Genomic DNA, 12,824 nt, shown 5'->3' on the forward strand with positions numbered 1-12,824 from the left:
ACCCCTCCGTGGGCCGCTGCCCCGCTCAGGGCTCCAGCCACCGCCCCTGGGCTTCACCCCACACAGCCCTCACCGCCCCCACCATCACCACCGTGCCGCAGGCCACACCGGGACTTGTAGTCCTCGCTGGCAGAATTGCCCTTGCGCTCCGGCCGCTGCAGCGGAAAACGAACTACAACTCCCAGCAGGTCCAGCGCACCTCCACGCGCCAGCGCGATGCTCCGGGAGCCCCGCCCAGCCTGGCCGCCGGCTCCTCGGCGGCGGGAGGAGGAGCAGCAGCAGCGGGGCCGCCGCGGCCGCCGGCCCGGCCCGGCTCCTGTCGGCTCCCCCCGGCCGCGCCATGTGGCAGAGCATCGGGCTGACCCTGGTGGTGATCGTGGCCACGCTGGCCTGCGTGCTGCTCTTCATGCTGTGCGGTGAGAGCCGGGGCGCGGGGGGCGGCTGCCGGCCCGGCCGCGGCGGGCGCTGCCGGTGCCCCCCGCCCGCCCTCGCAGCGGGCTCGCAATCTGCCGCGGTTCCTCTTGGCTCGGATTGACTGGGGGAAGGAAAGGGCACCGTGCCCCGGCCTGTGGGGGAGCGGGTGTGGTGTGCAGCGCCCTCTTCTCTTTGTTCCCGAGTCGTTGCCAGCCTTGGTATGCTCCCAGAGCCTTACTTCGGTGTTTAATTCGCTGTTTCCTCTGGAAATGAGGGCTTTTTTAGTGATGGGACTCCTGCACAGTCACCCTGTGCGGCTTCGACATGCATGGGTCTGAAATGCCAGTGAGTGCGGGAAGTGAGCTTGGGACCGGCATCCCTCGGCTTCTGACATGTGTTTGCTGGAATTGGCTGAAGACAGCTCTTAGGAGGTTCTTTCTTACGTGGATCGAGAGGGGGAGGCTCAGGGGGGACCCCGTCGCCCTCTACAGCCACCTGACATGAGGCTAATGAGGGCCATCTGCTGTGCATGCCGAGAGAGGCCCAGGGGAAATGGCCCTAAACTGAGACAGGGGCGAATCAGATTAGGGATTAGAAAATGTTTTTTCACTGTTAGGGTGGTCAGGGATTGGAACAGGTTGCCCAGGAAAAGTGCCGGGGTCACCATCCCTGGAGGTGTTCAAGAGATGTCTGGATGTTGCACTGGGAGGTGGTTTAGTGATTTAGGGGCTACAGTGGCAATGCTGGGTGAATGGTTGGGCTGGATGGTCTTAAAGGTTTCTTCCAACCTTGATGATGATTCATCCAAGGATTGATTTTTTTTTTTTTATTACGCAGAGGGAAGGGTTATTTCAGTGGGAGGGATGACTTGCAGGTCTGTTGGGAGTTTTTGGAAGGAATCAGCAGAGCAGTGTGCGAATGTTGTGGCCAATATGCAGAACTTGCAGCTCTCAAACAAAAACCACACCAGCAAATTCAAACTGTGCCTTAATATGTGATGAGAGGCTTGTGAGACTTAGAATCACTTATAAACCTACCTTGGTGACAAGTGTGTTTACAAGTGGTTTCTGAAAAACTGAGGGAGCAAAGTGAAGACTGATATTTAATAGTTTAAAAACTGCTAGTTGTTGTCAAAATGATAAAGCATTGTGGAAAGGTTTTGCATTATCAAGAGACTGGGTAGTGAAATGGGAAGTATTAACATGTATGAAGTAAGGCATGTAGAAAGTGTGAAATGTATATGCATGGAATTTGTGTGGAGAAATAGAATGGAATCAAACTGAGCTGCTATTATCCCAAAGAAAGGATTAGCTGAAGTAATTGCAAGCATTTCTCCAAAATATCTCTGTAATGCTTTGTAGCTAGCAAACAGGCAACTGAACTTTAGAAGCCTGAAATAGAAGAGAAAATGTCATTGTGCTGCTATGGGAATCATCCATGTGCATGTGTCTCACTTTCTTGTTAAAGTGTGTTGCCTCATTAAAAAAATGAAATCCTAGTCTCTTTTTAAAAAGATAGGGTTTCTGTAGCAATTCTTTGTTGACAGCTGTGAAATTATTTCTGCCTGAAGAAACTCTAAACAGGTTAGATCTGTCAAACATGGAAAATAGCTGACTGGAGAAGGGGTGATGGGTGTATCACTGAGTAGCAAGTCAAAAGTGAAGTGGGAAGCGTTGTGAAATGCCATCATTGCAGAGGAGTTGGAGTACCTGAAATTAAATGATCAAACAACAGTCTGAAAAGAAAAAAATGTCTTTTACACAACGGGGAAATAATTTGCAAGTTCATTAACAAGGAATATTTTGGATGCTGAAACTTCTGTCATTTAAAGTTCCTGGAAGAAAGGTCAACATCTTGGTCATTATCTTGGGTGAGGAAATCTGTGAAATGCTGATAACTGGAACTGCAAGGCTATACTTTGCTCTTTTCCTGCATGCCCTGTATTGTCTGTTGTTACAGACTAAACAGTGACCTAAGCAGGTATTTATTCAAGTTTCTCTACCCTCATTAGGTGTTGACTGGCCACTTTTCAACTTTTAGAAGATGCGGCATGGTAATTGCTGGGGCTTTTATATCTAAGTATGAATACAAGATCTTTGGTTACTATCTTGCTGAAAGTGTAGTACAGTTTTGCATCCTGCTGTTCAAACTCAGAAACAAGCATCATTTTCCTCAGGCCCTTCTGCCTTTGTCTGTATATGACACATGGAATTGGTATGCTAAGTATTAACTTTGGTTGATAGCATAATTATTTGCCTTGTGGTTTCTTGGTTAAAGAAAGCAGAAGTAATGAATAACTTTAAGTGACTTGTAAATACTTAGCTGTATGGAGTTGCATATTGGACATTCATCTTGAATTCCATGAATACATTGCTTTGAATCCTTCATTGTATTTTACTTTAATCAGTGTCAGACTTTATAAAATGGTTACTAAAAGTCACCTAGATTTCAGATGTACTGAACAGAGTAAGCTGACACATTAATTGGGGTTTTTGGGAAGGGATTTGAACTATTACTATGTTAGAAGTGACCCAGTGGGATTTGATGGTGATTTATAGTATTTGTAATTATTTTTCCATTTCTCAGCATTTATTTATTAATTAATATTGGTTATACCACTTATACGTCTTTTGCCATGGAAAGTATTCAAAGAAAACAGTGTCAAGACCACTACTGGAAAAAAAAACCAAACAAACAAACCAAAACTACTTTGAACTTAATTGTTTATCTGTGCTAGTGAGAGGCAGTTTCCCTGGGAAGGCTGGAAAAAGTAGCGACCTCCAGGTGAGAAAGTGGTGAGGAAACTGCCTAAGTGCTGTGTGTGACAGGATATGAGCAAAAGCCAGCAAAAACCAGTGAGATTTACAGATTAATGGACAAATCTGACATAGGAAGGGCTGGATATAATCTGGAGTAAGCCTGGTCTGATGATGAGAATATTTTCCAGCCATCTGACAAGAGGTGTTGAAACAGCCTGGAGAGGAAGGGTCAAGAGTGTAAAGAGCTGGGACTTGGATTTTGAGCTCATAAAAGGACTCATGGTATTATTGCCTGTAGAGAGTAATAAACTTAAATATCCAGGATCATGTGGATTTCTGCTGCCCGTCCACATATAATGTGATAAGGGAAAAACTTAAACAATGAGTAAAACATTCACTTTACCATTTTTTTCCAACATGAAAAGACAAAATTCAGAGCACAAATTATCAGAAGTTACTTTGCTGGTTCTTCAGCAATGTGAGTTAGGCATTTTTGTCTAGAAATGTACTTTGAATAAATGGCCTGATTTCCTTTTCTTTAAAACATGTCTGAATGCTGGCAACTGCTACTTTCAGTGTTAATCTGAATTAGTTAAGAAGCGCAGGAGGCTTGCAGCTAGCATTTGTAAACTGATCACATCTGACACAGAAACCACTGAGGTACTGTAAACAGCAAATTTTCAGTTGCTCTTTTAAAAGTGGAACTAAGGTAACTCGCTTCCACTTTTTTCATTCCCATCTTTTCTGTTTTTCTGGTGGTCTTATTGCTGCTGTTGTGTATTCCAAGTACCTCCGAGAGGGGAAGAACTTGTGCATAGTCAAGGATGTAGGATAAAATAAAATACCAGCCAAGGTGAACTCTAGTACTGCTTACCTCAGTGTATTTGTTATATTTTCCCTGTGTAGCAATGCATGAAGCCAAGTGAAATTGCCAAAGTGCCTTCACTGGAACAGATGGAAGCATTCATCTCATTTGTCAAAAGAGGCTAATGAAATGCAGGTTGAGACATACAACCTTAAAATAAAAATCATGTAACTCTAAGTGCTGAAATGAATGTGTGGTGCACTTCAGAAGTATGAATTCAGTTGCAGATGGGAAAACATTTCAGCCCTAAATAATTCTGCCTGAATAACTTTTCTTTAATGCTTTGCTTAAACAGCTTTGTAACTATCTTCAATGAATAATTCTTGGGAAATACCTTAACAAATGAGGAAAGTCATACTTGACTAGACCACTCATAAAGAGAAAATATCCTTTAGTTTGAAGTAAATGGACTTGTGCATGGTTGCAGGAGTTATCTAACAGAGCTCAGAGAAGAGCCCTGTTCTCCCAAATCTCAGGTTAGCACCTTGCTGGTTTGTTTTTCGGGGTTTTTTTTTTTTTGGTTGTTGTTGTTGTTTCGTAGCCCTAAATAATTCTGCCTGAATAACTTCAATGCTTTGCATAAACAGCTTTGTAACTATCTTCAACGAATAATTCTTGGGAAATACCTTAACAGATGAGGAAAGTCATGCTTGACTGGACCACTCGTAAAGAGAAAATATCCTTTAATTTGAAGTAAATGGGAGATGAGAAGAGAGCAAGTTTCCTTTTGCTCAGTCAGCAAACAGCAAGTGGTAGTGTTGTATTAAATAGGAGCAGGTTTGTGGAGCTGTGCAGAGCCAAGCACCATGTCACCAGGTGTCCTCTGTTATCCCAGGGTCAGAGTAGTGCTTCCTTCAGGCTGATCCTCTCCATAGCAGAGCTGTGCACTAGGGCAGTGTACTAGTGCTCCACTGTTTCCATCAGAGATGTGGATGAAGTGACTTGTGCATGGTTGCAGGAGTTGTCTAACAGAGCTCAGAGAAGAGCCCTGTTCTCCCAAATGTCAGCTTAGCACCTTGCTGGTTTTTTTTTTTTTTGGTTGTTGTTGTTGTTTCGTTTTGTTTTGGTTTTTGTGGGTTTTTTTGTTTTTGTGGTTTTTTTTTTTGGTTTGGTTTTGTTGTTGTTGGTTTTTTTTCAGCTGTAGCTGTATAGGATTGTCTGTGATGGGGACTTCAGCATTTGAATATAGGCAACATTCACCATGGTGATACCCCAATTTTAAATTAGTACCCATGCTCTGGCATGATAGGATCCTATTTTCCAATCAGTAGGGACAAAGAAGTAAAATGATCTTGCAAGGCTACACAGGAATTCCACAGCAGGGTCAGAACTGGAAGCTCAGTCTTCTCTGTGTTATTGCAGTTACTGCATCACCATCCTGCCATTCTTGGTTTCATTTGTATTTCACATAAGAGAAATCAAGTTGCTTTTACCCAGAACTCCATATTAACCCTGGGGTTTTTCTTTTTTTTTGCTTTTCCTGGTTCAAATGGAAGAGGAAAATGTGCTCCAATAAAGAAAACTCTGTTGGTTGTTGCATACAAGGCGGTGAAATGTGGATGAAATAGATGGACCTGAGACTTGCTATCCCTCACTTTTGCAGTGGGAGTAACTTTGTAGTCGGATCACTGTTTCTTTCCCCTTCCCAAAGAACCAGGAGCTGATGTGGGAAGTAACAGAAAAAATAGCTTAATGAAGTCTAGTCAAACCATAAAATCTGATTAACACCTGAATTGCATGCATGTTACATACATCCTCTATGAGTCAAAGGCTTTGACTCCCAGCCCCATCTTTACAAACACATTGCATCGTGATTTATTAGAGGGGGGTTGGCATACTGATGGCACAGTACCAGGTGTATCTTTGCATGGCATCTGGCTGGGGCATTTTTAAGTGAGATGGTGGCACCCAGCTTTTAATGGGTACTAAACTCTGCAAGGCTGGGTGCTGCTGTTTTGCCTAGCTGCAAAACACTGGTAGCTTAGATTTTGTAACACAGGATTCAGGTATGTGCTACATCAAGAGCTGGATCCCCTGCTTTGCACTGCGCTGATGTGTATTTGATCTGGCTTACTGCTCTGAGAGGCAACTTCTTTCACCAGTTAGTGTAGAAATACTATGCTTTATAGTCTGCATATCATCACTGCTTGTTTGCTGAAGGCGTGTTGTGGGTGTGCTGCTTGGCTTCCACAGGCTCAGTCAAGCTAAGGATGGTTTTAAAAGGTAAATCAAATAGCTAAAGAAAATAAAGCAAGCACTGAAAGACTGATTCTAATCAAATGTTTTGTGTGTGGTGAAGCTAAACCAGTAGGACTTCTTTGAGAGCAGCTTATGTCAACAGAGTGCAAGTGTTAGAGATGCAAACCAATGTTGTCACTTATGTGTCCAGGAAAAGCTCTACAGCAAAAACCCCACAAAGCTAAACTGAGCCACATACAGAAAAGAATGCCTTGAGATGCCCATTTTCCTTTTCTTGTGTCTGGATTTTAAATCAGTTTACAATTATTTTCTTTTTCTAAACACAGTTATGTAACTTACAGCTCTTCAGTATGGCACAGTGACGGGTGTTACCATTTTGCAATGTTCTTAAGAGAATGAGAAGTTAATAGAAAATGCATTGTCTTCTGATTCAGAGACAATGTGACTCTGCCTCCAGGCTTTGTGTCTGTGTGTGTGGTTTTGTTTAATGATGTATTTAGTTGATATTGTTGCTGGAGAGATTTTTTTCTTACCCAGAATAACTTGTTCTGTAGTAGTCTGGTTATTTCCAAGGAAATTCTTACTTATTTAGTGACAGGGAGGCTCAGCTGAAGGGGCAAGTCCAAACTTGATTTGGACAAGTGTGTTTGTTTTGGGGACTTTTATTTTTTTTTTACCATTACATCCAAGCTGGCACAGTAACTAGAGCAAGTGAAAGAAATCTCTCTACTTTGATTACTTTATACCTAAAGGTTCCTGGTACAGGTTAGGAGACCTGGAAGAGAGACAGGTGAGTCTCTCTCCTAGGAGACCAGGAGATGTGAGGTTTTTTATGCTGGTTTTCAAGCGTGGTTGCCCTCTCACTAATGCCTTTGTCTTAGCATGTTGTAATTTTCTTTTCAACACGCTGTATTGTGGTTTGTTTCACCTGCCTGTTACCCCTGGTCTGTTTGTTTGTCTGCCAGAACCAATCCCCTTGGCTGGTTATTTGCACTGTCTTGTTTGTAGTCTGAAGATGGAGAGCTCCAGAATCTGTTTATGGTACTTGGGGTTTTGGATACTTAGACGATTCTGTTCTGCTCTCTAAGTCAGACCAAACTCTGAAAAGAAATTAATGCTGTTTTTCTTGAGAGTGCAAATGAACTTTTTATGTTCTTTAGTATTTCCCCAACACATACTCCATAGTACTTCTGGCTGTTAAGTAGCCAGTTTGCAGTGAGAGAGGAAGCATGTAGTTCACTTTATTTAGCTTATTTGAAATACCTCCTTTAATGGAATATGTATTTACACCAAATATGTTCAAGTCATGCTTCTGTAAAGTGCCCTAAAACCCTTCTGGGAATGCCCTGAATATTTTTGCCTCATCCTCCTCCCTCTCCCCTTTCAATGGAAGCAACCTTCAAAGAGCTGCTACCTCAATTTTTACTTCTAGTTCTGAAAGAAAAGAGAAGCCAAACCCAGCCGTCTACAATCTTTTATTTTCCGAGGTGCAAGGGAATGTAACGCATTTGTAGGACAGCAGATTTGATTTAATCACAAGTCATTTAAGGGGTTAGGTATTCATGGGAAAGGAAATATTGTGTAGCCTTTAGGAATTAATTTAGGTCATAAAAGGTTGTCATAGAGAAGCTTTTCTTCAATTTCCTCAGGAGCAGAGAAGTTACTGAAATTAAAAAACTGCAGGATATGAGAAGTATTCCAGGAAGGAGGAGAAGGGTGGAATCTTGGTTTTGTCATAAGGAATAGACTGCCTGTATTGACTCTGAATACAGAGGAGGAAGAAATACAGAGGTGCTGTAGTTGTATAAGTGTTATTTATTTATTAGTTAGTTAGTCTTTCTCCCCCCTTTCTAATGTGTCCTGTTATCAAGAAGTCTGCTTCTGCTGGAAGTTGTGTAATTGGGAGGACAGTTTTCCCTAGCTCTGTAAAATAGGGCTCTTGATAACTGAATACGTCAGCAGTATAGGCTCAAATAGCTGGCAAGACCTTCTGAATCAAGAATGGGTCTATTAAATATAGTCTCTGTGCAGGCCAGAACAGTGTTGGTGTTGCAAATGATGTTTGTATAGCATTTGTTTTCAAAGAGCTGTTTAAATTTTGCTCCACTTAACTGTATTTCACAGATAGGTTGTATTCCTGTTCGGTGGGTTCTCTTAAAATGAAGATCCTGGCTGGGGTTTAGATATATTAATATCTGCTTTTTCAAGTTTTTTTTCTTGGCTATCTGTTACAGAAACACTTAGACGAGACAGAGGAGGAGGAGCAGGTGGATCTTCAGTATTTTTTAAGATAGATTCTATAAATGTGGCCATCTCAGCTCTTTACTTGCATAATTTTGGGACTTAGAGTATTTTAGCAGTGGAGCAGAACATAGATTTACCACAGAATGTTAATTTTACTTTAGTGGGATTTGGGCATGGTGAGGGATCTCACTGAATTTAGTGGTCTTTTAGTGAACATACGGAAGACCTTGTCCATTTCAGAATAGGATGTATTATAAAATATTATATTAATTTGAGGATCTGAGCAAGTGTGTTTAATAGTGATTATGCAATGCAACTTTTAAAATATGATTTCCAGAATGGAGTGTTTGCTGGGTGAGGGGAGAAATTCCAGTGCTTTCACAGTGCCTGTGTGATGAATCCTGAGTCCTTGTTTGAGATATTATCACAGGACTTCTTTTTTCCTGACAATTAAGACCTTTATCTGGGTGACGGCGATCACCCACCTATTTGCTGTGGCAAGTGTGGTGTGTGGCTTTTCCTTAATGTTGTTTCTGGATGAGGACAACTTTTACAAAGTTGAATTGGTTTTTATAGGACTGTAAAAAGGAGTGGATGTGGTGAGGAGGGCTGTTGGGGCTGGCAAGTAAAGGGTGGGAGCTGTTCAAATATTTTTTCCCTTTTTGATACATTTTGCCAGCAAGCTGACTATCAATTTGTATGAAGTAACTAAGCAGTATCGTTCTTCTTTCTCCTGCAGGATGGTATGTAGTCTGGCAATTGTTCCTGTCTAAATTCAAATTCCTGAGAGAATTGATAGGTGATACGGGGTCCCAGCAGGGAGACAACGAGCCTTCAGAACCTGAAACTGAACAGGAAACTCCGCCCTCGCCTCTAAGAGGGAGACAGAAATCGGCTCGGCAGCGAAGGGCGCCTACGGAAGACACGACTTAAACTGCTCCCTTGGACTTCTGAGTAAACTGTGAATGGTTAACACCTCTGCGCTGTGTCCTTCAGTGGTGTGACCTTACTGAGAAACTGACCTAAGAGGTACCATTGATCCCTGTGGACCTTTACTTCTGAGCTACCAATGGATGATGCTACTGCGGTAGAGGTTCAGGGAGGGCTTCAGCAGCAAGTCACAGAATACTGGAAGAAGCGAGGGGTGGAGAGAAATCTCCATCACAAAAATGCTGAGCTCCTGTATGTCCCGTCTCAGCACGCAGATGAAGAACAGGTCCTGGACCTTAGGCTTAGCCTTTGCATTAGTCTGAACATAGTAAATATTTCAGACTCGAAATAGTTTATAAATTATTTTTTCTTTACAGCACTGTAACTACATATAATGAAAATGAGTTTTATTTCCTTAGCTGTATATGAATATATATATTTTTTCAACCTTGAGAAAGCACGTTGACTAAAAAATCAGTTGAAAGAACTGATTAGAACGTATTCTAAAGTGAGATTTTAGTTAAGTTCTTGTACATATAAAAAGTATAAATGAAATATGAAAATATGAAAAATCCTATTAGGTGCACATGATCTGGAGATTTCTATTATTTCTTCTTTTATAAAAAAGAAGGAGATGCAAAGAAAGCAATTGGATGGCAATACCTGTTTTCTTGATTTTGGTATATAGGAAGGATTATAGTTTAAACAGTCCTGCTAGGCTTCTGAATGTTTTTCCTGAACCTTTTACTCCAAGTGCAGCCTGTGCTGAAGACGGGAAGGTGCCTGGGTTATGCAGTGCTCACTGTTTAGTGTTCTGAAGTGTCATCTTTGGTATTTGGATAATGAGCCCTTCTCTTAGCTCTCCTTGTACACCTTTACATTGGGTATTTGGTATTGAACATAACTTTTTTTCCTAGAAGCAGTTAAGGCTCTCTTAGCAGTTTGTCAGACATCACTGGGACACTCTGATAGTGTTCCAGCAGGGAATTCGATACCTCGTGTTTGCTGGAGGACTTACAGATTTTTACCAGTAATCAGCAGTTGCTCCTGTTTTCTCTGAGGATGAGTTCTACAGCTATTTTGACATTGCGCTTCTAAACGAAGTGCTCCACTTCTGTTTATGTAGCAACTCTGAAGATTTTTGCATGAGATTTTGGAAAGATGAGCATGTGTAAAAACCACCTTTGTGTGTATGAGGGAGAACTACCAACAGGTCTCATCTTGAACAGCTTCAGTTTTCTCACAAGGTTTTGGATATGTGGTAGTGTTTGGATCGTTGTTCAGTGTATAAAAACTTAATCAGGACTTTAAAATCAGTCTTGTATTTTTAGCTGTTAAGAAGTTTTAGCCTGTGGCTTCCAAATTGTGGTTTGGTTCAGTTATATGGCTGAAAGCAGCAGCATTTAGGTTTTTCATCAACTAGGCCTGCATCTAGGAAAAGAGCACTCTGTTCATGCCTTTATGTTTTAATTTGTCGGTTTTGGATAGTGATCAAAATCCAATGGGGGCATTCACTTCTTAAAATCATTTGGATATTTCAGTATGAAAATACATAAGGTAGATCAGCCCTGACTTTTCCTTTGGAGTCTAAAAGACTGTTTCATTTGCTAGCATGTATATATTAAGCATAAGGTTGCATTTTGAAGCATGATTAGGCAGTGCTATGCACATATCCTGTAAACACATGTTGAAACATTGATTGTCTCCTCCTCTGTCTTGCGTGCTGGCAAGGCAATGTCTAATGATGGTTGATTGTTTTTGGGGTTTTTTTTTTTCTTTAATTAGTAAACTTCCCATTTGTTCAAACTGAGCAGAAGCAGTCAGATTCTATTCCCTGCTGCTTTCAGTTTGCCTCACATAACTTAATGTCACAATTTTCTTGTGTACTTATGTCTTGTCACATGGTGTGACTTTCAGTCTAGCAGTGCTAATTAAATACTGGGACATTTTTCTTAAAAATTAGCATCTTCATCTTAAGCTTTGCTAATACAGGCTTATAAATGAACTTGCTCTGTACTGACATAGGATATTGACACTCCACTGCACTTCACTTTGCCTAGACTTTAGTGCACAGAAGACAGCAAAAGGCTGATGCCTATAGTATCCCTGGCTAAGAAACAGTAACTTAGTCCCTGCTTCTAGGAGCTGTGAAGAATTGTGAAAGTATGGCAGTATACATGGCTAGTTCAGGGTAGCTCTGAAGGTGCAGCAATCAAGACTCTGGAGCAAGATAATGAAGGAGAAATCCGTGTGGGTTTGAATGCGGACACTGATCAAATATGCAATAAGATGGACGTGGAACCTCTGGGTAGCTCATCTGCTCCAGCCAAACAATTTCCTTCTCCCTTCCATGCTGTCTGTAGGTGTACATTTCACTCTCCAAGTTATTTTCAGTCTCTTTCTTTTCTTAAACAGCTGATGCTATTTTTTAAATGTTGTTGTGACATAGCTGCCAATAATGCTGTCTCCCTAGTGATGTGCTTTAATGATGTTACTAGTGGCAGGCCAAAGGTATATAATACAATGTGGTTTGGAAGAATTTGCAATGCTAATGTTTTCTGTCAATGCTTAATTTTCTTGAAGGAAACTCTAGTGAAGTCTTTGTACGGGGCACTTCATGCAAACGTGTAAGAGCGAAGCTGCGAGTGTGGGACATGTGCTTGTGATAAGACCTGGGTTGTGATTGCTGGCAGTCCAATATACTCATGTCTTCAGGTGTTCTTACCAATGTCCTTCTGAAACGCTAGTGGTGGGTAAGCACTTAACTTTGAATTCACCCATCCAAGTCTGAAACCTTACAAAGGCAACAGGTTGGTCTTGTTTTGTTTAGTGGGATCTATTTTTAAAACGATTGCCTTATTGTTGCAGCCGTTACCTTGAATGTATTTTGGGTTCTTATTTTAAATACAGTCATATCATCTTTGTTGCAGGGGCTGTGTAACTTTGAATAAGCAGTAATTTCCTGTGTTGTATGTGACAGTGTTGCAATTTGTGATCACATTGCTGCTTAATACCAGGTTTTACACTGAAATAGAACTGTGTATGTCCTTCTGTTTCATTTGGAAATGACCAGCATAAAGAATGTGTTCAGTGTGGTCATTTGCTTCTTCAGTGTTATGAAACTGTACCTAAATCTTCTGTGGTTGTCTGTTTTCATCATTACTGTTCTTTTAACTGACTGCACAGATGAAAAATAAAATAACCAGTCTTGATATGAATATTTGACCTGAGTGATTTTCTGATTACATTTTTGAGTGAGATTTTGTCTGTAGAATTAGACTGCTTGTTTGAGTGTGAAACACTACAAAAGAGGACTTGTCAAAAGTCACATTCTAGCTGGTGTAATACCTGCAGATGACTTCATTGTAAAGGGCAGGTTTGTGTGTATCTTTTAGAGCAGTTGTTAGTAAAGG

General features: G+C 41.3%; 1 protein-coding gene across 1 annotated transcript; it reads left to right on the forward strand.

Annotated features, from left to right (window-relative positions):
• Positions 1-231: 231 nt before the first annotated feature.
• Positions 232-12,629, forward strand: SMIM13 (small integral membrane protein 13). The gene is made up of 2 exons (XM_039712121.1): positions 232-416; positions 9,221-12,629. The coding sequence occupies exons 1-2, from the start codon at positions 341-343 to the stop codon at positions 9,412-9,414; spliced, it is 270 nt and encodes an 89-aa protein (XP_039568055.1). The 5' UTR covers positions 232-340; the 3' UTR covers positions 9,415-12,629.
• The last annotated feature ends 195 nt before the right edge of the window (positions 12,630-12,824 follow it).

The sequence above is a fragment of the Passer montanus genome, unplaced genomic scaffold (genome assembly GCF_014805655.1).
Source record: "Passer montanus isolate IOZ18808 unplaced genomic scaffold, ASM1480565v1 scaffold26, whole genome shotgun sequence".
NCBI lineage: Eukaryota > Metazoa > Chordata > Aves > Passeriformes > Passeridae > Passer > Passer montanus.